This window comes from Branchiostoma belcheri, unplaced genomic scaffold (genome assembly GCF_001625305.1).
Source record: "Branchiostoma belcheri isolate BF01 breed outbred unplaced genomic scaffold, Haploidv18h27 scaffold12, whole genome shotgun sequence".
NCBI classification, from domain to species: Eukaryota; Metazoa; Chordata; class Leptocardii; order Amphioxiformes; family Branchiostomatidae; genus Branchiostoma; species Branchiostoma belcheri.
In genome coordinates this window covers 712,643-738,157 of record NW_017802602.1, presented here as the reverse complement: position 1 = coordinate 738,157, position 25,515 = coordinate 712,643, and the positions used below count along the sequence as shown (strand labels likewise).

General features: G+C 43.4%; 3 protein-coding genes across 14 annotated transcripts in view; 2 read left to right on the top strand and 1 right to left on the bottom strand.

Annotated features, from left to right (window-relative positions):
• The window catches only part of LOC109462739 (proteoglycan 4-like), a 36,498-nt gene extending 36,275 nt beyond the window's left edge, over positions 1-223 (top strand). For 8 of the 12 annotated variants that reach the window (XM_019759297.1, XM_019759299.1, XM_019759301.1 and 5 more), the window contains exon 17: positions 57-223. In XM_019759297.1, the coding sequence (XP_019614856.1) occupies positions 57-188 (132 nt within the window). In that variant the 3' untranslated portion in view covers positions 189-223. The remainder of the gene's footprint in view (positions 1-56) is intronic. The other 4 variants (XM_019759307.1, XM_019759296.1, XM_019759304.1 and 1 more) reach the window with 2 other exon arrangements.
• A 199-nt stretch (positions 224-422) lies between these two features.
• Positions 423-8,158, top strand: LOC109462627 (activating transcription factor 7-interacting protein 1-like). The gene is made up of 9 exons (XM_019759189.1): positions 423-644; positions 1,547-1,665; positions 2,232-2,423; positions 2,831-2,977; positions 3,486-3,632; positions 4,546-4,638; positions 5,970-6,161; positions 7,299-7,583; positions 7,964-8,158. The coding sequence occupies exons 1-9, from the start codon at positions 569-571 to the stop codon at positions 8,156-8,158; spliced, it is 1,446 nt and encodes a 481-aa protein (XP_019614748.1). The 5' UTR covers positions 423-568.
• Positions 8,159-12,215: 4,057 nt separating this feature from the next.
• Positions 12,216-15,730, bottom strand: LOC109462754 (myosin-6-like). Its single transcript, XM_019759329.1, has 5 exons — positions 15,690-15,730; positions 14,808-15,033; positions 14,347-14,456; positions 13,055-13,197; positions 12,216-12,399 (listed from the first exon to the last, which is right to left on the bottom strand). Exons 2-5 carry the CDS (start codon positions 15,029-15,031, stop codon positions 12,289-12,291), a joined length of 588 nt encoding a protein of 195 aa, XP_019614888.1. The 5' UTR covers positions 15,032-15,033; positions 15,690-15,730; the 3' UTR covers positions 12,216-12,288.
• Positions 15,731-25,515: the final 9,785 nt, after the last annotated feature.

Genomic DNA, 25,515 nt, shown 5'->3' with positions numbered 1-25,515 from the left:
AAGTTATGATATTTGGAAAAAAAAAATTTTTCTGATTTTTGGAAAAAATTGTCCAGCCTCCCATTCAGGCAAGGAAGAGCCACATGGTGAGAGATCTGATCAGGGCCCAGAAGGAGGGGCCACCACAGCCTCAGGTCTTCTTTTATTTCTTCAATTTTTTTTATTGCATTTCACAAAAAGATATATAACAGAAACTGAAAAAAGAACTAACTAGCATTCCATAATCACAGGTGAATAAGATCACGTGTCTGTAACCATGACTCTCGCGAGATCATGTTTTGAAGTGATTGGTCATCAATTATCCTGATGAAGGCGACAGTGGCTGTTGAAGATTTGATCTACATGTGTAATAATGTGTTGGAATAGAGTTCAACATTTTTCTACTAACAACACAGATTCAGATTCAGACTTTAATTTTTATTTTCAGTGACATAGCAGGTACACAAATAGCTCAATATTACTGGTACCTAAAATGCGTGTGTTGAAAATTCACATCCTCACAGTCAAAATAATCTCAAACGAACTGAACGAACATTCAGATGAATTTTCTTGATAACCACAGGTTGCGATGGCACCAAAAGCTCCCCCTCCACAGCCGGCCTCCCAGCCTCAAACAGTCAACAGTCAGAGGACAACTCCCACAGGTGGGCTTTTTTTTAATTATTCTTATTTATTTATTCCTGTTTATTAAAATTGCAACGGCAAAACAAAGGAAACTAAGGGTGCGCCGCTCATGTTGGGTGCCTTCTGACATAGTTGGACACTGTCAGGTGTAAATAACTCCTTTCTGGTACTTTGTCGTCTTCTCCAAACAACTAATGTCGATGACCAGATGTCTGTCACCATGGTAACTGGTGCTGTAGCAGACACCCTGTGGTGTTGGGTTACATTATCTAGCAAGTTGCAGGACAGTTGGAGGGGCTGGTAGCTGTGCATATGAATGTTTCTTATAATTTGCAAAGGCATGGATTCTTTCTATTCTGTACCTGTGGTTTGCTGTCTTTAAGGTTGGCTTGGAATGCTTTACAATGCATGATTGTTCACATCCCCACCTACAGGTGTCCCCAACCCTCCCCACAGTATCCCCACCCTGGTGCACCACCCCCCACCCCCTCCCCGTACCACCAACACCAGGCCAAGCCCAACCACTTCCCACAACAGCAGTCTTACCTCACACCATCTCTATCGCCAACAAACACAAGGTGCAGTCAGTAGTCTTTGTACTTAGAAAATTTGAGTATCTTTCTTTTCTTTATTCAACGTAAAAAATCTTGCTTAAAAAAAAAAAGACCTGCACTTGGTGCAAGCACGTCTAACCCCCGGTTTGGGGAAAAATGACGTAAAAATTGGAATAATAATTAAACTTGAGACGGCAATACACGTTGAGCACTAAGCAGCAAATTCAGCTAATGCCGTGCTCCACACATTACGCTACAAAAGAAATAGCTGGAGTGTTACGCCAAAGGGCTGTTATACCGGCTCTACAGATACAATACAGATAAATCAGAGCTTCATGTACGTTATGCCCGTGTGTCTGTTCTTCCAGCCCCTCCTACAAGGCAGAAAACTCCAGAGAAAGCCCGGGTACCATCGCAAGACACATCAAACAACGTAAACACGGTGATCGACCTCACTGAAGATACAGAGGAAACCAGTGGCTCGCAGGTTAGTACATACTGTTTACCTTTGCAGAAGGACAACATCTTGTTATTGCACTGTTTCTTCTTCTTCTCCATACAAATAAGGTCAATGACCTGGACCAGACGGCTGTCACCATAGTAACTGTCATCATGTAAGTAATTGGTGCTGTAGCAGACACCTCTGTGGTGTTGAAACACATTATGTAGCAAGTTGCTGGGCAGAGTTGGAGGGCCTATTCACCGTATATATATTAAATGTATTTGAATGTGTTCAAGTAAGAATGAACAACAGGTGAAGGTTAGACATCCAGGTAGTAAGATACGCCAAAAACAGTTACTCGAGCAACTGGATATGATATGATTTTGGAATGTCAAAATCATATCCAGTTGCTTGAGTAACTGTTTTTGGTGAAACAGTTTCAGTTTATTTATTTCACCAGCCACTACACACAGGTTAAATAGAGCAGTAGTTTGTTAGGCTAGTTGTTTTCTTACTACGTGGAGGTTAGTAAAATGCATCTGCTAAGCAACTGTTGCCCTAAAAAAGTTCCTATTTTGTATGTTAATATGATTGCTGTTGTTTGGATGTAGGCGTCAGGAAGGAAACCGTCGGGTGCGGGCCCCCCTCCCCTCCTGAAGGCCGTGGTGGAACCCTCACCTGCCCCCAACACCATCGCGCCCTCCGCCCAGGCGCGCCCCACATCACAAGTCCGACCTTTCAACAACGCCCAGCAGCCTGTACCCACAGCTGTCAGTGCCAACAGCAGCAGGAACATATCTGAGGTATTGTTTGTTTGTTTTGCATAACTGGTATATACATGTAAACCGCCTTCAGGCATAACACATCAGTTTTGCACATGTGAGTACAAGCTGCGTAAGACCAGACTTTAAGGTTTCAACCACTCACACCGGGAAGGTCCCCTACTCTTTTCGATAAGTGTGGTGGGTTCTTTAACGTGCGTGGGGTGTGGCTCTCCCCAAACACGGGACGGTCGGGACCTCCATTTAATGTCCTATCCGAGGGACATCCCTAACCGAAGCTAGGTACAGTAACTCATTTACACCTGAGTGAATTGAGGAGCTGCATGGTCACCATATATATGAATGTGTTTTAGTAAGAATAAACAAAGCTTGTTAAGCTGGGCCATGTGAAAGTAAACATAATGCAAATTTGCTTTGATTTTACTTAGGTTGTGCAGGCGATTGTGAACAGCACACGGACGATACAGGCGCCGCCAAACTTCCGCACCGTCACCACCTCTGTGCAACAGGTGGGCCAGAACCCCCTTCACGCCCTCCCGCCCACTGCGCCTACATACCAGAGACCTCCTCTACAGGTGAAAAACACACCCTCATTTTATAGCAAAACGTTGAACTTGATTCAAACACACAATTACACACTCAGGGTTTAATGACCAATCACTTTACAATGTGATCTCGAGAGAGTTACGATTACAAACACGTGACCTTATTCAGACAAGACTTTACTGATAAGTGACCTGAGCAATTGATCAAAAGTGCCAGGGAGTTTATATCATCCACCATCTGTATTAAGTGACGGCTGAAGTGCTCTGATATAAAATGGCCTTCTTAATGCGTGTTAACACCTTCTGGTATATATTGTACTGTATAATTTATTCCATTCATTGCAGCATTTTCATTTTCCATGAGATTCTAATTTGCATGATATTTGTTTTGTATTACGTCAGCTGTACTTTTGTGTGGGTCAGCTGTTACTAGTTGAGTCTGCCAGTGCTGACGCAAGTAATGACAAGTATCATTGCCATTATTATATACTGTATTTGCAATAAAACATTCAATTATAATTACAAATCCATATTCCAGGTGCCGACCCAGGTGCTAACCCAGGTACCGACCCAGGTTGTGAGCTCCGTGGGTTATGTGGGAGGCCAGCCTGTGGTGCCCCAGATGCAGCAGACCACCGGGACGTTCAGGCCGCCTGTCGTCACAACCTCTACATATGTCGTACAGGTGAGATCTTTATTCTCTTTATTTCGATACCCTTTAGCCAAAAGGCTAATCTTCCAGGGTTCATTTGAGAAAAACATACACTATATACAAATGAAGGTTCATAATCTGAAAACTACTCACGGGGGTCTTACTGTTTGAACATTTGGTGGATAGCTTTCTTAAAGACTGAACTAGATCATCAGTGAATAGTTTCATCTGGTTGGTAAGTCACTGAGTAAAGAGACTGACTTTCTTTTTACACAACCAAGTCTTTTATTCACAGCCGGCATTTCAGTGCAATTCTGACTGGTTCACATTGCACTGCAGCACAGGTGTCGCTGCTATAGATGCATTCCCACTCTGGTGCTGGGGATTTCTTTTTGGATCCTTTTTTCGAGTCCTTTGAATTGTGTATAATTAAAGAAGTAAAAGTTCTTGCCTTTCTGGCAAGGGCATGTTAAACATCGCAAAAGCAGGGGCATTATGCAGTAACCCTCTACAAAAGGCAAATCACCTTGTACCTGCATGTAAACTAAGTTTGTACCAAGTAATATTACAGCTGTACAAGGCTGTAGTGTTACACTGACTGTAAATTCTACAATCCAGGTTTCCTTGTAGCAAAGTCTCCTGCTATTGGCTACGATATTGTCTCTCTGTAGCTAGCCCAGGTAAACAAGATTTGTAGCAATCAGTATTAGACCTATAACTTGTAACACTGTGTAACACTGACTGTATATCCTACAAGGGCTCCTTGTAGCATAGTCTCCTTGCACATGCTACAATTTTGTCTTTCTGTAGCCATCCCATGTAACTAGATTTGTAGCAAATAGTTTCAGCCCTGTACAAACCTACATGTATGGTGTAACATTGACTGTAATTAGGGTTCTTTGTAGTGTAGTCTCCTGCTATTGGCTACAATTTTGTCTTCCTGTAGCCATCCCATGTTGTGGAAAGCGTCTTGAGTCCTCCTGTTATGTGCATGCCACCATCGCAGCCAGGGAACCCTCTGTACAGCCAGTATACTCAGGTGCCTGCCTTGGAATACCTGCTTGCCTTCGCTGCTGCTGCTTGCTTGTTGCCTCTCCTTTGCTTGTTGTCTACGCTTGCTTTGCTTGATGGTCTGCTTTTGGGTGTGGTGATTTTCACACAATTTTCATAAGGCCACACCAATTTAATTTCTTGGTTAACGGATTTTTCTAGAAAAATAATGGAGCGGGCGGGCGAAAAAAATAAAAAATAAAAACAGGTCTAGGCATCCTATTATGGCCCAAAATGGTACGATAGGAGCCATGAAGTCAACACACCAGACTGGTTCAAAATTTAAACAATGAATTTTGAACTTTTAATGATACCACTGCATCGAAAGACGGAATAACTGTAACAACTCGGATGAAAAGGACTGTTTTCAACTGTTCAGGGCAAAATATAAGCATTTTGCAGTTGATTCTGGATTTTTATTTTTATTTGCAAATCAGAAAAAAATGAAGCGGGCGAATCCGTTAACCAAGAAATTAAATTGGTGTGGCCTAACCAATCACAAATTAAATGTTTAATGTTAAATTTTCAACACTGATTGAGATAATTACGTTAAGTCTTGAATTATGTTCTTGATTTTTGGCATACAAATTATGAATATATAATTATAAAAGGCCCAATAATGCCTTTAAAAAAGAGCATACAGGGCCCCTTACTGATAAAGTCAAAATAAGATGAATTTCCATGTTGCTTGCAATTGCTTGCTTTTTCTTGTCAATACCAAAAAAAATGGGTGATTGTTTGTCCCTCCACATGTAAGTAAGTTGTGAATATCATGGCTCCTGCTGCTGGCTTTACTTGCTTGTTGCTTTCCTTTGCTTTAAGGTGCTCAAGTCCAAATAAGAGTCATTTCTGCCATTTTGCACGCTTGTTTTCCCTTCGATACCAAAGAAATGGGTGTAAGTTTGCCCCTCGTCAACATGTACTGTACATTTTGTAAATGTCATGAGTCTGATCTGTATCCAGAACTGTGCCAAATCTCCGTTCTTGGATTTGCAGAGAGTTCTGGATATGATCGAGACCCTAACCCTAACGCTAAAAGGCTAACCCATTCAGGCATACATGTAGAGCTACATGTAGATCAGGGGTGCCAAAGACTTCATACAAATTTATTATTAAAATTAATTTATGGAATTCATACAAATTGACCAACTTAAAGGGTCACCAACTTGATAAGGATCGTATGTTTCTGAGTAATGGATGGTAAGTATGTCCTAACATTCGTATAAATTCCATAAAATTTGTATGAATTCTTTGGCACTGTAGATAGGCATGGTTCTGGATACACTAACCACAGTGTGTACCCTTCCTGTGTCCCTGCAGCCCCAGCGCCTTCCCGTGCAGAATGTTGGCGTCCCGCCGGCGCGACACCCGATGCCGACTGTGCCGCCTTATCGCCAGCCCTTCCACAGCGTGCCACCGCCCACAAGCCTGATGCAGGCGCCCAGGCCGGCTGGGCCAGCCGTCATGTCCAGGCCAGCACCTCCACCTTTGCTGCACAACAACGCTCCTCAGGTATGTTACTCAGTAAGAGTTCAAACTTTTGATCCAACACAAAAAGTTCTCTCACCTAGAGCTTTCCACCAGTCACTCTGGTCTTCCTCATGTAACATAATTCCTTATTCTAAACCTAACCCTACCACCCGGTCCCTAACCCTAACCCTAACCCTAACCCTACCAGCCGGTCTGCACCACCACCTCTGCTGTACAACAATGCTCGTCAGGTATGTAAATTATGAATGCTTAGGTAGTAGGGAGTCCTTGTGCTCCAGGCAGTAAGGTACAAACTCCCAGGAAACTTTGATCCACTGCAAAGGTCATAGGTTATCCAGGCACACTGCAACAGATTTTTACATTTTGGCCTGGCCACTTTCATACATGTAGTACGGTCACCATCCATCCTCCTGCCTAACGTACGTCCTTCCTCTTCACCAATCCAGGTCCAGTTTCTTGTCCTGTGTGTAAATGTATGCTGGGCCCCATTGGAAAGCAGCTTCTACTAGCTGAATGAGCTACCCCATCCTCCCATGGCAGGGGCAGCGGCTCCGAATTCCTTCTCCACCCCTACCCCTGCCGAATAACCCTGCATCTTCTACTCTGCGAGCCCAGGAATATTAATATTCATGAGCTTTCCTTATTTGGCATGACCCCATTTCTGACTTGGCCGCCGGCGACTCCGCCGCCGCCCGGTGATGAGCCCGTTGGGGAGGCCGTGCGGGGCAAAGTCACCGAGCCGCCCCCTCTTTTCTCCGCGCCGGCACCTTCCCCGTGCTCGGCGGGATCCGCGCGCAGCCTCCAGCACACGCTAGCGGCCTGCATCGCAAAATTCTCTTCCCAAGACGACGCCATGTTTGTTTTTATTTGTCACTGAACAGCCGATGTAAGAGCCGACATGATTGGTTCCGATAGCTAGCGTAGCTCATAAATATTTAATGTAGAGTGCGTTGAAGATTTTCTCTGTGATACGTGATTGGCTGAGAGCGTGTCCCTGGAATCGGGTCGCAGAGTAGAAGATGCGGGTTATTCGGCAGGGGTAAGGGGTGGAGAAGGAATTCGGAGCCGCTGCCCCTGCCATGGGAGGATGGAGCTACCCATCCGTTTTATAATTAAATGAATAAATTTAAAAAATATCCTTCCTCTCCACCCATACAGGTCCAACAGATGAGGCCGCCTATGCAACCTGCCTTCCCACCGAGGCCGCCCCTCTTCAACAGCAGCCCCAACACCCCACCCCCCAAGTCAGCACCCTGCCCCCCTCCCCCAGCCTCCCCACCCCCCCAGCACGTACCCCCCAACGTTGTGGGCCTCCCCCTCCCCCACCGGACCACCCTGCACATCGCAAGGGCCGGAAACGGAATCGTGCTGTCGTGGAACGTCACGGAGCCGCCAAACCCGCGCTCCCCCGCGGTGGACTGCTACCAGCTCTTCGCATACCAGGTATGAACCACTTGATTAATTACTAATTGTACAATGCAGTGGTAGAAATCCTTTTTTTTTTTCAGTGTTCTACAATATTTCAGAATGTGAAAATTTTCTTGTGTAATTCTGGAATAATTTCTGCAAACACACGCATATAAGTGTGGACCTACATGTATAGTATACCCATGGCATATACACAATTATTGTATGTTGGCAAATATTTGACATGTAATTGGAAAAATACATGCTAGATTACTATAGAGTCAGAAAACACAAAAGCTCTTAATATTATACCGACATAATTGAACACCTAGCTTGATTTTTTTAAAATCTGCAAACATGGCAGGTTGCTCAATTTTTCTTCTGCAATATTCTAACTTTATGCATGAATAAATCAGGAAGGGACCGGGCAGCCGAACACAGCCTTATGGAAGAAGATCGGAGACGTGAAGGCCCTGCCGCTGCCCATGGCCTGTACGCTAACCCAGTTCCTCCCAGGGAGCACCTACCACTTTGCCGTGAGGGCCATGGATGTCTACGGGCGGGTCGGACCTTTCAGCGCACCTTGTAGCATCGAATTGTCGTCGGCGTAGTTCTGTATAGTGCTGAGTACCGGTTCCAATTTTGGGTGCACCAAGGTGCACATGCACTCAGTATTTCCAGCCCTGTCTGAAGTTGAAGTGTGCGTTGTACCAGTTCGCTGGAAATGCAGACTGCAGATGGGTACAGTTTTTCAAACACTGACACTTCTTCAGTTGGTTAAGTGTGAGGTACGCCAAAAAACAGGTACTCAGGCAACTGGATATAACTTTGGTAATGGTCAAATGTTTTAGGTAGCATCCACTACCTTTCGTTAGTGACACTGGAGAGCTGTCAGAAAAGGACGCAATGTTGATTGACAACTCTCCAGTGTCACTGATGAAAGGTAGTTGATGCTACCTAAAACGTCTGACCGTTTCCAAAATCATATCCAGTTGCTTGAGTAACTGTTTTTGGGGGTATATTATTACCTGGATGTCTAACCTTCTGTCTAACCTTCACTGGCACAAAGTGTGATACCTTGAACAGACATTTTGTGTGCTGTACAATTTGTTCCAGTTCTTCAAGTTATCAGAACTTGTTATTATAATATTATTAGCTGAAGAATGTGGGTATTTCCCAAATATCGTTATTATTAATAGTAAAGTTTTGTATTTGTCAGAGATGTTGGAAATAGCACTGGAAAAGAGCAAGCTTTCTTATAGACTATAAAGACTTATAGTCTATAGTCTTATAGTCTTTATAGACTTTTCAAATGCAATCCTTTGACAAGGAAAGCTACTCTTACTAGTGTAAAACTCGACTTGGACGAAGCCAGTATATTTATATTGTCTTTTAAACTTCTGTTGAGGTCTGTGGATGAACCAGTAAGCTATAATAATGTACAAAGATATTTTTACACGTAAATAAGGGAACAATGATGATCCGACCAAAAAGTGCTCATAAGTGGCCTTGTATAAATTACGGTCAACAGGGAACTTTTTTTATGTATTTCAAACTCATATCTTGAAAGTTCATCTGTGTTGGTAGAAATCATTATGAACCAAGTTTAAGCTGTAATATCCAACACAACAAGTTGGACTCACCCAAATTTTCGACTGTACAACTCCAGTCTTTGTCGAGGAATGAGAAATCCACCGCTTCCGTGACGTCACGCAGATAACACACGTGACTCCGTGAGCAGTGGGTCATAAGTTGCAGAAAGTCTGTGGCGCCCCCCGTCTCTGTTGACATCATGGAAGCGGTGGATTGCTCATTCCCTGACAACACTAGAGTTGTACAGTCAAAAATTTGGCTGAGTCCAATTTGTTGTTTTGTTGGAAATTACAGTTTAAACTTGCTTCATAATATTTCAAACTCCATTATATGGTACTAAGAGTGTCTGTTTTTTACTGTAACATGTCAGGTGTCAACTATTGATTCAATGCAAGATTATAGGGCATTTAGAGCGCTCAGGAAGCTTTGAAATGCACACCTATGACAGAGCATGACCATTTGACTGAAGTCCATTGGCAGCTGACAGGGCTCGAAATTCATTTTTGGGAATATGTGCACTGGTGCACCCAACCTAAAAAGTTAGGTGCACAAAAAACAACATAAAAGAAAACCTAATTACAGATCTTACTGCTCCTCTTCTGAGCTTGAATCTGAAATGGGAGCTAACTTCAAAATCTTAAGCAAGTACTACAACAAGGATTTTATTATTGTACAAAAATACCTACAAAGTATTTGGGTGCACCCACAGAAAAAAACGGGGTGCACAGCTCCAATTTTGGGTGCACTAAGGTGCACATGCACCCAGTATTTCCAGCCCTGCAGCTCCATCTAAAAGTATTATCTAAGGTTTTGACAACAAGCAACAATAAGAAACAACAGGACCAGCAACACTACAAAATGGTTTCTCTGCTACCAACGAACAAATTTACACTCATATCAGAAACATAATGCTTTACAGATGACTTGTACCTCAGTACCGTACACACCTTTGTTTGCTATCAACAAAACGCGTAGCACATGTACATGATGGTGTGAAGAAACATTCAACTATATTCCATATCTTCTGGTATCAGAAAGGTAAATGCCCGTTTTTATACTTAAAATGAGAAATCTGAGGCTAGTTTATGATGGTAAGAAAATAATTGTAAATAGTAATGAAATTCGTTCCCACAACTCTGTATAAGCGTTGTCCTCATGCCGTATTTATTTCAAACATTTTTTGTTAGGTTCTTCCGATCCAGTTGTGTGATACTATAGGTAGAAGTAACCCTAATTGTTTATAAGTTGTGCTGTTTTAAATCTTACGTAAATCTGCCTGAAGCTACATGTATACTGTAGATTGTATATGGCATTGGTGGTCTTAAGTACATTACCTACGTTTATTAATGTTTACTTGATGGTCAAAAATCTTCATATCTGACACTTGCTAATTTTTCTTACAATAGTCCATCCCTTCGTTTGACTCAACTTTCAGGGGTAGCATTCCTAAACAGATATTGCAAATTATTTAGTCTCTCATTAACTGAACATTAACGTTAAATCAGTAAATGATACACCCATTGAGTAAAAAAAATCTACCCTTAGAACCACCACCACCAATGAAGAAAGGTGTTGTATTTCTGAAGTGTTTCTGATCAAAAGAACTACAGCTATACATGTATCTTCAGACAGAGTGAAGAGTTTTGTTTTTAATCCAACTGGACGTGTTAGAACAAGAACGTCGGCAGAACGTACTGCGGAATTTGCAACGTAACGTGCAGCATCTATAGGACTTGCACAGAACGTATCGTTTAAGGTTGTGCTTGCAAATTTAGAGATGACATCCTGTCTGTAGCTTTGAAATTTTGTGTTGGAAATGATTCTGATGCAACCAAGGAGCAGTACGTTCTGCTGACATGTTAGCAGCCAGTAAACCGCTTTAATAGGAAACATGTTGGGTCTACTTTGTCCCTTAGACGATTTTTTTTTGCTCTAGCGTTTAAGATTCAATGGAAAATCGCATTTATACGTTTGTTGACATCGAATGATGCTGTTAACGTTGAGATTGAATTTCTAGATAAGTGAAAACTATGTTTTATAGATGTTCCATATTCAATATGATATCTTTTGTACCATGAATAAAAATGTTTATTTGAATTGTTTTGGTGGGCGCACTTTCATTATCATCATATTGTAACGTATCTAAATAAAGCCATGGTATCATCTGATTTATTATATTCTATGAAACGACAATAGTCAAGATGTGTCCGATGGTTTATCAAATCTTTATTCTCTATGTCAATTAGTACATATAAATGGACATCTATGCTATAATTGACATGAAAGACATGAGCGAGCAATACAACAATACAATCCTTCATTTGCAGACTACTGTACGATGTACATCTGTACAGAATGGTGGACGGTAATCTGTAATTATATTAAGACGAGGGAAACGCAGACACTGGCAGTTTCCAATAAGCGCATTGTAGAGCGTTGACGATTTTAATAGTAGTTGTTTACTTGTTCAATAGTTCTTATCAGCAAAAAGGACATACATGCCTCCTGGCTAAGAAAGGATGGATGTTGAGGCTATTTACAGTCTAGGAAATGATTTCTATTAACAGTGTATCTGATTCATCATTTAGTGCGCGACAGTACTCATTCTAAAAACTCATACTAGTACTCATTCTAAAAACTCTTGCATCCGTAATCTCCAAAAACCAACAATTATTCACATGTTGGAAAGCACGTATTGGAGCGGTAACAAAGATTTTTGTTCCCTATAAGTTCACTCTATGCGACTTTATCTTTGTGGCATCAACAGCTGTTCTATTGCAAACATTCGTGCGATGTTTTATGATTGCCAGTCTAACGTTATAACGGTATAGCGTTAAAACAGTGCATCATTTAGGTAGCCGTTCCGATTACAAAGTGCTGTTTAAAAGCTGGACGAGATATAGGCGCGGTCACATTTCCCAACCCGGGGCCCGGCCAGACAGTCGTATGGAACGAAAATCGTGATATAAGACAGCAAAACACAAAAAAAGTTTAGAAAATTTAGAAAAGTAACCATGAGCACTATTTGTGTATACTCTTAATACAAATTATTATTATTTTTTTTTGTTCACGCCAACAACCGGCTGTGCCCCGGCTTGGAAATGTGACCGTGCCATAAGGCAGTAAGCTTTATAGAGCATTGACGATTCTACTTAGGAAGAACTTCCTCCCCCTCGGCGTCCTCCTCCCGTACGAGCGGGATGAAGAACCCGTCATCCCCCGCGGCCGTCTCCGCACAGCACTCCGCCAATTCATCCACCTATAGCACAGGAACATGTTGGGCTTAGTTTAGTTTAATTTATTGTTTATTTAACCAGAGAAACATATCACCCTGGAGGGCGGTTTTCAATGCACCCTGGGGGGGCAAAACCCCAAACACAATGAAATAATACAACATAAAGTAATCACTGAAGAAAACTTCAATCAAGGGGCAAATTAAAATAAGGTTACTTAAGCACGAACTTAAGTAACAGAAGAATAAGCGGTCCAAAATAGGCATACATCAAATAATATCAAATCAATCAAACAGAAATCAAAATAAATAATAAGCGAAATAAGGAAAATTTGCATATTAATGTACAATTGGCAGGCAGTCTTGTTTGTATATTTGTTACGTAAACGTAAAAGTGTACTGGCCGATTTCAGGTGAGATGGTAAGTTGTTCCAAAGAATCACGCCAGAGTATGAGAAAGCTCGCTTTCTGTACTCCAGGGCTAACTTGTATCATGCAATATCATGAAATATCATCACAAGTTCATCATCAAGACAACCTTTTTGCAAAGTAGTTTGAAGTGAATGTAAATAGTAGTTATAATGTTTGTATTTTACAATGTATGTAAGAGGACTCCAGGACGAGTAGTGGTTGTACTGTCACTAATTCGAGGTTTCTTAAATAAACAAACAAACAAACAAACCTCGGCCTCCAGCTCCTCAATCTCCGCCTTCTGGCTGTCCAAGGCGTCTTTAAGGTCCTCCGTGTCGTTCTTCAGCGTCTTCAGTTCGTCGGCGAGGTCCGAGACGTCGTATTTGCACATCTCAACCTCCTGTTGGAGCGAATCTGCAAGGCGAGGAGGTATGGGTGGTATTACACAATCATTGGCATCTTATTATTGGGGCCTATTATGCCCAGAACTGTGCCTATCTAGTTCTGTGGCTGTATGTATCTGTATCTGTATCTGTATAGCCGGTATAACCGCCTTTCGGCGTAACACACCAGCTTCGCAGGCACGCAGCGCGGCGGCAGCTGGCTATATTACACCGATCGACTTGTTACACCTAACCCTTGAACTTCTAGCTCTAGACATTGTTTAAAGCCATCTATTGACAATGCCCCTGCTGTACTTGGTGACAGCGAGTTCCACTCTGCGATAGTTCTAGGAAAGAATGAATTCTTGAACACCTCAATCCTAGGTTGATAACTCTGGTACTTGAATGCGTGGCTATTTCTTGTTCTCTTCTGGGCTGGTATTACGGGTACTTAGTAGTTGGGACATCCACCAGTTTGGATTAGGGTTAGGATCAGGCACCGTTCTGGATACACGTGGACTATCCAGAACCGCCCCGATCTAGTTGTATGCCTGGATGGGTTAGGATTACGATCAGGCAAAGTTCTGGATGGTCTTGAACGTGCCCCGGGCACGGTTCTGGATAGCGCACGGTTCTGGATACGCGTGGGCTACCCAGAACTGTGCCTATCTAGTTGTATGCCTGAATAGGTTAGGGTTGGGATCAGGCACGGTTCTGGATAGTCTCCGCGTATCCAAGAACGTAGATTTGCTAAAGGCACGATTCTGGATACCCGTGAATTATCCGTGCCTGAACATGCATAAATCGTAGTTCAGTATACAACGGGAGGTATGCTAGCCTGGTATCCAGTCTGATTCGTGGTCGGGGCCGCAAGAGCTCTGTCCCGCCCGCCTCACATAAGCTTCCCGGTGTGTATTTCACGAGAGATTGATTAGCCCTCCACGAACCAAATCCCCGAGCATACTGCGTCTCTGATTAGCGTAACACTCCTACCGGGACGGTCTGTTGCACTGGGCGGGGGAAGCTCTTAGAGCCCCCGAAGACACAACCTGCCTAAACACCCCAATACCCCCAATCACGATCAGACTGGATACCAGGCTAGAGGTATGCGTGGTCAGTGGGTGATATTGCTTGGGGCTTACTCAGGTTAAATTGAGATCATGATGAAAGAAAAACTTACCTATTTGCTCCTCCAGGTTGTCTGTGGTGTTTGCTTGTGCGTTTATCTTGTCTTTTAGAACCTTGTTGTCGTCCTGCAACGCCTTAATCTCTTCTTGTTGCTTTTTAATCCTGTTGGAAGGAAACATTACTTGAAGCAGGCTATAGTATACATCTAACAGTTACCAGTGACATAACGCTTAACGTGCGCAAAGAAAGAAAAGAAAGAAAGAATGAAAAAAATGAAAGAAAAGAAGAAAAGAAAGAAAGAAAAAGAAAGAAAGAAAGAAAGAAAGAAAGAAAGAAAAAGAAAGAAAGAAAGAAAGAAAGAAAGAAAGAAAGAAAGAAAGAAAGAAAAAGAAAAGTTGGAAAGCCATGGCTGCATGTCGACGATCGGGAGAAGGCTGTAACTTAACCTCAAGAAGACGGTAACTTCATGTAGAGTGCATGCTATCTGTGTCCTCAAAAGAAAGAAAGACTTACAACTCTTCCAGCTTGTCCAGGCGCTCGCTGTCCTGCTCACCGGACTCCTCAGACGAACTGTCCCGGCTGCTTTCCTCGCTGCTCCCCCGAGAGTTCTCCCGTGAGTTTTCCCGTGAGTGTTCCCTGCTCCTGTGGCGGTGTTTCCGCTTCTTGCCCTCCGTGAGGTCTGCCGTCAGGAGCAGCGTCACCGCCACCAGCACCAGCGTCGTACGGAGGAAAGCCATGGCTGCGGACGGGTGAATGAATGAGTTTATTCGGGTTAAAATCTAATCTCCAAGCAGAGGTTTGGGATTGGGCTTATTTTAGGCGTTTTTAAGGCTTTTTTTTAAATCTTCCTCCTCCCCTCCGTCAGGCCTGCCGTCAGGAGCAGCGCCACCGCCACCAGCACCAGCGTCGTACGGAGGAAAGCCATGGCTGTGAATGGGCGGTATGGGAGTTCACGACATAAAAAAAGATACCAGTGCAAAAAAGAAAGCATATGGGGTCGTGTGGCGTAGCAGCAGAGTGCTCGACTCGGAACCAAGAGGTCCCGGGTTCGAATCCTGCCATGCCACCGATCTTGTGCCCTTTGGAAAGGCACTTTACACGACTTTCCCCACTTGATTATAACTCAAGTAAAACTTTGTCCTAGCTGTATTTGTACTCTGTGTTGGGGGCGGCATAAAATAAATTGATATAACTTGAGTTTGGTCATGAAATGTTGGAATATATAAAAAAAAAGAAAGCCATATCATGAAAAAGCCTAACAACGCCAAAAATAAGCCAAAACCCAAACCACTGCCTGACGAAAAAAAAAAAGAGATACCAGTGCATAAAAGAAAGCCCGATAAAAAAGCCTAGCAACACTTTGAACACGCCAAAAATATAAGCCAAAACCCAAACCTCCGCTTGTAGAGTACTGCTCGGGAGAAAGGCTGTAACTTCAGGAACACCCCAACAAGACTGTAAGAAGTGCATGGCGTCTGTGTCCCTTTATATACAGTTCTGTACTCCTCGGTACGCCCACTCGGGACTTCCCCAGGATTCCCCGAGAAAGCCAGGAAGTGGTGACGACGTTGTTTTGTCAGAGAAAGGTCGTACAAGGCCCAAACACGTAGAGCCTCGGGCAGTTACTGTGAACTTCAGGTAGGGTGAACTTGGGGGATGGTACAGGTTACAAAGGGGTTGTTGTTTAAATATAAACTTTAGATCCAACACAAAAATTCTCTCACCTAGAGCTTTCGACCAGTCACTCTGGTCTTCCTCAGTAGACTGACCCAGTGAGACATAATGTCACGTGGCTTCTTTGAAGTGTGACGTCAACACTGGGTCAAAGGTATCTGGTAGACTTTAAACATGTTCCTACCAACACAGATGAACTTTCATGATAGTAAAAGAACTTGAAGATTTGAAGACTTTTGGATCGTCCCTGAAGTCGGATACTGAACTTGAACCCTGCGTACTTGTGATTATTTCCAGCTGGGCACAGCGAAGCAGTTAACTACTTCTGACACCGGCTCGTCCAAGAAACCGGGACTCGGGGTTCTTCAGAAATACCCGTGCAGTGACACCTGGGGTTCTAAACTGCTGATTGTCCGAAAGGATGCGTATTCCCCCCCCCCGTACCCCCCGTGCGTTCGTATAGTCTTTGTTTGAAGCTTAAGGTTCTAGCTTACTTTCCAACAGCAGCTGCGTACTTGCTATGAAACATGTAGCCTTTACAAGGCTTCAGATGCAGCTAGAAAGAGAAGAAACTGGCCAAATAGAAAGATAACATGCCAGGGGAGCTGTCCTAGCCTGGGTACCATCCTGGTTAGTTTACGTTCGCTCCCACAGTCGCTCCCACCAACCACGGACCAGACCAACTCCCCTGGTATGTTATCTGTAAAGTTTAGCCAATTTCTACTCTTCAGTCCAGTCGCCTTTGAAGCCTGGTAGAGGCTAGAAAGCGCGTAAAGCTTAGTTACATGTACTGCATAACAATATAAATATATTACAGTGGTTATTAAGTTTGATGTTGATAGAGCTATGATCTTCTAACAGTACATCGAGCCTTTAATATCCGTGTCAAGATAAATACAAACAGACAACGTACAGGTTCCTATTATTACCATATGGCGTGACTCACCTTGTTATCATCGTTCCTGCCCGCTCATTTAAGTTTGTTATTATCATTTAACTTGAGGCTCCTCAGAAGTTGGGAGGAAACGTGTGTGTGTGTGTGTATGCAGGGTGGGGGTTGGGTGGAAATCGAACAAAGATGGACAGACGGGAAAACTTTAAAACGCCAGGGGGGCATATGGACGCCCACAGAACCTCTAAAACTAATCTGTCTAACTGTGTGCCAAAAGCACATGACGGATTTGGTGCACGTTTGCTACTGAGAGCCGTTAAACTTTTTCCTGGCCCCTCTTGGTCTAAGTTCAAATTCACCCGAGTGGGGACTTTACTACTACTGGACTCTGAACCCTGCACCGTGTAGCGATACTACAAAAACACGCCGCAATTAACGAACAATAGCGCTGCTTCTATAGCTGCCATTGTCTCGACAATTTTCAAAGTAACGACTTATAACGTTAAACACGGACATTACGCCTTTAAAAAAGTATACATGTAACAGTTGGGCCACCAAGCAAAGTTGAGGCATCATCACTAGGAAGCTTTAAACAACTCCTGCAATTAAATGTGCAAAGATTGAGTGTAACAAGGCGTTCGGTGTGATATAGGTAGCTGCCGCCGCGCCGCGTGCCTGTGAAGCTGGTGTGTTACGCCGAGGCGAGGTTATACCGGCTATACAGATACAGAAGCTGGTGTGTTACGCCGAAGGGCGGTTATACCGGCTATACAGATACAGAAGCTGGTGTGTTACGCCGAAGGGCGGTTATACCGGCTATACAGATACAGAAGCTGGTGTGTTACGCCGAAGGGCGGTTATACCGGCTATACTGATACAGATACAGAACAGTTAGCACCTAAAGTTTGCCACACTAATCCTTAAGTAAATACGCCACGGAGCATTGCAGTAAAAAGCAAACACGGACTGCAGTTACATAGAATAACAGCGGCCTTGGCGACGAAAAACACCGTTACTTTACCCGGGTCAGCCGGGTCAGGGTTTTTGAAAACAGGGAGGGCTAAACACAAATGTGACTGCCTTTAGAGGGTAGATTGCGGTTACTCCATGCTCTGGATCGCGTATACAAACGCGCTGTCGTCTATTTGCTTTGCAAACCCCTCTGTTAAGTTTACTAAACACTCCAGAAAGAATGGACCTACATAAGTCAATGAATAATGATACAGTTAAAGAAAATTCCCGATTTAGACTCCCGGTGGTCCGTTTGCAAAACGTTACTAGGGAGTCGCGGTGCGTTAACTTTGTTAGCTTTCTCCCAAAACTAACGATTAGTTAATGTACACCTTTCAAAGGGGCCATTCTTCCGCTGTTCTCTCGAGCGGATTTGTAACCAAGGAGCGACGGGCGTTTTAAAAAAGTTGTTGTGAGGCCACCTGTACTATTCTCAGGGCCCGAGCGGAAGGAAAAAAAACACAACATGGCAGCGACAACCTCCGAATCGGAGGCTGAAATATTCGTGCCGTCGCACCGGAACGACATGGGAACAGAATACGGTGAGTGTGTGTGAATGTGAATGATATCTTTTCACGTGTTCTAGCTTCTATAGACTAGAACTGACCCTTAGCACACCGTGCGATAACTTTACAGTTCGCCCGAATCGGATCTGTTTCTCCGACACAGGTGGGTTCTCTCACTCAACCGCCGTGTATTCTGTGACAGCTAGCAACAACGTATCCCCTTAGTATGTTTTCCTACCTACGATTAGCAAGTAGGTGTCGCTACAGTAGTCAGAAATCTGTACAGAACGAGTTGTGTGTGTGTCCCTGCCCGACACACTACTGAAAATTAGCCCACAGCCATGTACAGGATGCCCAGGCGAGCTCGACTATTTGGTAAACAGAAGAGGAAAATAAGATTACGGGTGCCGAGTTCAGGTAGGCATTCCTAAGTCCTTTACAACTTAAGTTGATTATTGTTACCTGACAATCTAGTTACAGACTGGAGTAGACCAGACTATAGTGGCTACTGGTGTATAGCACTGTTACCCTATTGCGGTTAAAGCTTGGGTAGGAATGTTGGATATTCTCTGGTTATTAATTAAACCGGTGGTCGCCCTGGCAGTGTTTGGTCAACACTACCTGGCGTTTTGGACACATGTGATAACATTGAACCTCATGTGGACATGAAATATATGAACTTTATTGACACAACAAAAGTACAGCGACTTTCGTAAGGTCTAAAACTACACGTAGACATACAGACAAATACATGGGTACAACGAAATTGACCTACGTACACGATAATAGATGAGTCAACTTATACTACTTGTTCTATTAAAGGTCTAAACACTTTTCTTTGATATATTTACCTACTAATATTTGAACACAGTGAGGGTTATTACCTTCTAGGATGAAATCAAATTTATCTATAGCATGAAATGTAACAAATTGTGTTGAGCAAGCGGAGCTATGGTTGAACATGTAATACTATAGATATAGCTGGAAAACAGACTTCAGCCCCCCCCCCACCCAACCTTCTATATAACAGTTTTCCCTTCGTTGTATCAGCAAGTGTTGTATCTGTAACTGTTGTTATTATGTTGTATGTTGTTGATATTGTATGGTGACTGTGTCTAGTATTGTATTCATATATGTGTGTGAATGAATTAACACCAGAAAGACTAGTGGTGGACCCTTGGGCCCACTGCTAATGGTTATTCTGAATAAGGTCTCAAAGTTTCAAAGCAATGTTGTGGTATGATCTCAGAAATGTTCACAGGCAAAACTCTAGATCATCGTGGATTAAGTCACCATTGGCTACCACAAATAAGCCTTTGTACACGTATTGTACATGCCCCCATATATCCAGAATGAAATTGTTCTACATACTAGTACGTGTGTTAGCACGAAGCTGGTGTGTTATGCCGAAGGGCGGTTATACCGGCTATACAGATACAGATACTTGGTACAAACGTAGATTTTGAGCGAGTGAATCTTGCACTGAACATATATTAACTTCAACATCACTATTTTCAATTTTAAATTGCTAACGTTATCTGTGTTGTAGGTAAGTGTTTTTGGATAGTAGTGACTGTAGCGGATTGCTATCATTCTTACTGAAGGCACAGTTTAATTAATATGACGGTTATGTCCGTATGTTACAGACAAGGATGCCCCAGAACTAGCACCAACTATCGGCAAGGGGGAAACAGAAATCGGCACGACGGGCGCAAGTAAGATGGAACATTTTTGTTTCACCTACATAGTATCCACATTTATGTAATGTCCAACCAAATCCTAGGGTGCAAAAGAGTGGCGTATGGACTCTTTCTCTCTGGCGAATGGATACTGCCTGGCCAATTTAATGCGGTCTTTTGCCATCCTAGGATCTGCTTGGAGATTAACATTTCTCCACCTCTCGTCTCACACTCACGCACAAACGTGTAGTTTTGTTGTAATCATGTCCCTAGGAATCTTTCTTTATCGGCCTGCTTTTAGGCAGTACTAGATAATTAATTATCAAGACTAATATCTACGCCATTGCCTGTAATATTACGAATTAGTTCTATATAATTTACACTAAATACTGCTATTTTATGGTGGATATGATTGGTACAATATGTATGAAATATGAATTACATGATAGTACACAGAAGTACTATATAACTCAAGACTAAACACTACAATATTTTCAAATATTGGTACAATATTCATGAAACGTGGATTATATGATGATATACAGGAATACTTAACTGTACGCTATTTCATATAAGTTATATAATATAATAATTAGTAAACGATCATCATTGTTTATGCTTGTATGATTATAAATCTCATTATTAGACGACAGCTAATTAGCCCACTGTAAGCCCTTCAGACGTGTGTTTGTCCACTGCGCCAGCCATTGTCAGTCATACACGTCGCCAGGAGACGACTACGGTTCATCTAAAAGTGACAAGAACATTTTGTTACGGCTGAAATAAATATCCTGTCGCGACTGAAGTACAGATCATATCAATGGTTTATTTGCATAAACAACAACGTTGTCCCAAAAATAGCAGCCCAACGGCTGAACATTGACATTGGGACATTACATAAACAGTGCAAAACTTCATTTTAAACAATTTAAAATAGTTCATAGACCATTACATAAAATATATATAAAAGCAATGTCAACAAACGTTTCCAAGTGCAAATCAACATAATTGAAGATAACCATACAGATCAATGGTAACACTAGAATATGTCTTAGGTCCAAAAAATGTGACAGTGTTACATATCAAGCAGGAGGATCATAAAGGGTAGAGCGCTATTCTGATAACGATCAGTTCTGCTGCGAGGAGTGTTCAGTGTTCAGATATCGTGTCGCGGCGAAAGTTGTTTTCACGTCGCGGCTTGGTTACGGCGGAGGGAATAATAGACACGGTGTCTGTTACCGGGGCATTCAGCTGGGACAGGGTCTCTTGGTGTAACTTTCAGAGCAGCGATACTATATATAACGTGCCTATATATAACGTCTTAGCCAGCTACAGAGGCCGTATATACATCCGTTTTCATGTAAGTCCATTGGCCTTGGAGGATCTCCCTTCATGTATGTAGTGGCAACGAGGCCTAGGTCATAAGGTACGATCTCCAAGAAGATTTTTCAGTGCCAAAATCGTATACATCAAACTACCATCCAAGCGTAGGTCCATGGCCACTGTTACGATTTTGCCACTGAAAAATCTACGGGAGATCACACACCATGAGTTCCGATATACATGTAATGAAGAAAGTCTATTGCAAATCCATGCCCGAGGGTAATTGCAAGAACATGATAAGATAATAAACAATACACATGGCCATAGGTAAAGCTACTATATTACTAATGCTACTTTTAATGTTATAACTAGATATAAGAGACAACAATATCACACTAATTTTCTTCCCTGTCTTGTTCTCAATACAGATGAGAGTTCTAAGATGGTCCTGCAGCCCTCCGACGTGTCCATTCCCGAGGTGGTCCGGTCCAGGTAGCGATGGTTTATTTATTCATGAATTACACGTTACACTCGCATATCATAACACTTCTGTCAGCCCATAGGCTGAATTGGGGTGATGACACTGACAAAACAAAGTACATGTATAGAGCTCAGAATTAAAGATACTAGAATAACAATTTAGAATAAAGGTAACAGGTCATGACATTATATCACGATGAGTGAGTGAGTGAATAGTTGAGTGAGTGTCTGAGTGAGTGAGTGTGTGAGTGAGTGAGTGTGTGTGTGTGAGTGAGTGAGTGTGTGTGAGTGAGTGAGTGAGTGTGTGTGTTTGTGCGTGTGTGTGTGTGTGTGAGTGAGTGTGTTTGTGTGTGAGTGAGTGAGTATGTGAGTGAGTGAGAGTGTGAGTGAGTGTGTGTGTGACAGTGAGTGGTTGAGTGAGTGAGTGGTTGAATGTGTGTGTGTGAGTGCGTGAGAGTGAGTGAGTGAGAGTGAGTGATGAGTGAGTGAGTGGGTGAGTGAGTGAGTGAGTGGGTGAGTGAGTGGGTGAGTGAGTGAGGAGTGTGTGAGTGAGTGTGTGAGCGAGTGAGTGAGTGTGAGATAGAGTGAGTGAGTGAGTGAGTGAGTGAGCGAGTGAGTGAGTGAGAGTGAGTGTGTGAGTGAGTGAGTGTGTGAGTGAGTGAGTGTGTGTGTGTGTGAGTGAATGAGTGTGTGAGTGAGTGTAAGTGAGTGAGTGTGAGTAAGTGAGGAGAGTGTGAGTGTGTGAGTGAGTGTGAGTGTGAGATAGAGTGAGTGAGTGAGTGAGTGATGTAAAAAATCTCACCTCTAAAATCTCCCATTACAACTGAAGGTACGCGGCCAGTTACGGTCCCAGGGCGGCGGCTTCGCGGGGGGTCCTGACTGACGCCGACTCCGTCTCCAAGTCCGCCAACGTGCAGGCTGACGTCATCAAGGCCACGCGAGAGGCTCCCCCGGGGTTTGCCACGACTCTGGAGGACGTCGCGACGTCCCTGGAGATCCCCCAGGCCATCCCTCTCAGGTGTGTTTGTTTGTTTGTTTGCTCGTTTGTTTTTTGATTGTTTGGAATCTACATTAGTGATACAAACTGCATACCAGTCTTCCTACAGTCCTTACAATAGAATACAGCAATACAATACAGCAATACAATACAGCAATACAATACAGCAATACAATACAAGGCAAATGACAGAATCTTACAGCACCTTACGTAATTCGGTACAATTAGAATAAATCGGGCTATCAGTACCTGTATCTGTATAGCCGGTATAACCGTTCTGCGGCGTAACACACCAGCTTCTGTATCTGTATAGCCGGTATAACCGTTCTGCAGCGTAACACACCAGCTACGCAGGCACGCGGTGTGGCGGCAGCTGGCCACATTACACCGAACGACTTGTTACACCTAACCCTTGAACATTTTACTCTGAACGTTGTTTAAAGCTATCTAATGATTACTGTTAACAGGATCGGACTTGAGGGAGACCTGGGGATCGTGAAGACGATTTTTCATGCTTTTGTCCACTTTATGTGGCGATGTAAAATAAGTGTAACGTGTTCTTTTTTTGTCTCCTGATAACAGGATCGGGTTGGATTGAGACCCCGGGATCGGGAAGACATTTTTTTATGCTTTTGTCATCTGAATGCACTGATGAAACGGTTAGACTGTCTACGAGGCATTACTTGAGTGTAATGGCACATTATTTTTCTACTGCCAACAGGATCGGATTGGAGGGAGACCCGGGTATCGGGAAGACGCTGTTTTGCCAGCGGATCGCGCTGCGCTGGACCCTCGGGCTGCTGGACAACTACGCGCTGGTCCTGCTGGTGGACGTGCCCAGCGTCAGGTCAGTGAGACTATTAATGTTTACCGAAGGAAAACATATTGTTTTTATCTGTATCCTCTTCTTCTTCTTCTGCAAACTAATAAGGTCAATGACCTGCACCAGTGTTGGGTTACATCATGTTGCAATTTTATAGCAGGAGGGATTTAAATCTAGATGAGCGCAAGGTCGGTGACATTATTATGTTAATCGAAGGAAAACATTGCTCTTGCTCTGTTTTCTCTTCTTCTTCAAACCAATAAGGTCAATGACCTGAACCAGACGTCTGTCACCATGGTAACTGGTGTTGGGTTACATCACTGTGTTGCAACTTTCTAGCAGGTGGGACTCAGGCTACACATGGTACGATGTATGGCAAAGTACATAAAAGTATAGAATAAGACCTAATATATTTATTTATTTAAGACCTAATATATCATTCATTCATTCCTTTATTTATTCATTCATTCATTTAAAGGTCGTCCCTGCGCGACTACCTGTACGGGGAGCACTTCGGCCTGGACTCCTCCATCACGCCTGATGTGTTCTGGGACTACGTCGCGAACCACCAGGAGAACGTCCTGTTATTGGTGGACGGGCTGGAGACACTCACACAGAAACAGCTTCACAACCTCGGCTTCTACGACATCTTCGTGGGAGGTGCTTTGGAGAGGTGCGATTGTGTGTTTGTTTGTTTGTTTGTTTACTTGTTTATGAGAGAGCGTGCTGTTATTGGTGGACGGTTTGGAGACACTCAGCCAGAAACAACTTCACAACCTCGGCTTCTACGACATCTTCGTGGGCGGCGCTTTGGAGAGGTTTGTCTGCTTGCTTGTTTGTTTGTTTGTTTGTTTTGTTTGTGGCGAACCACCAGGAGCGCGTGCTGTTACTAGTGGACGGTTTGGAGATACTCACACAGAAACAACTTCACAACCTCGGCTTCTTCGACATTTTCGTGGGCGGTGCTTTGGAGAGGTTTGTTTGTTGTTTGTTTGTTTATTAATGAGAGAGCGTGCTTTTACTGGTGGACGGGCTGGAGACACTCACACAGAAACAGCTCCACAATCTCGTCTTCTACGACATCTTTGTGGGCGGCGCTTTGGAGAGGTGCGTTTGTTTGTTTGAACTTTCGACCAGTCACTCTGGTCTTCCTCAGTAGACTGACCCAGTGAGGCTTGTGACGTGGCTTCTTTAAAGTGTGACGTCAACACATATGGTACACACTCCTTTCTCTGCTTAGCACTCAGCATCTACACATGTATGAGAAATAATGTGGGAAGGTCAAACACACAACACTACCTGCTGTAGTGCTTGCACAACTGTACAGAAATGGAGAATATGCTCTGCACAGAGTGTTTTATATATTATATGTATGTATATGTTTTGTTTCCGTCCAGGTCTCATGTGATCATCACTGCCAGAAGCGGGCTGCGCACCACGACCCTGATGAAGGTGTGCGACTTCGTGTACATCCTGCAGGGTCCCACCACCGTGGCCAAGCTAGACTACGTGCGCTCTTACTTCGTGGAGAAGGTACTGGATTTTGGTTTTTGTTTAAATCTATTATCATAATGATCATTCTCGGTAAGTATTATGAGGCGTCCCTGGCGGTGCGACTTCGTGTACATCCTGCAGGGACCCACCACCGTGGCCAAGCTAGACTACGTGCGGTCTTACTTCGTCGAGAAGGTACTGGATTTTAGATTATTTATTCTTGATGTGATAAGTTTTTATGATGAATCTGAGGCGTCCCTGGCGGTGCGACTTCGTGTACATCCTGCAGGGACCCACCACCGTGGCCAAGCCCGACTACGTGCGCTCTTACTTCGTGGAGAA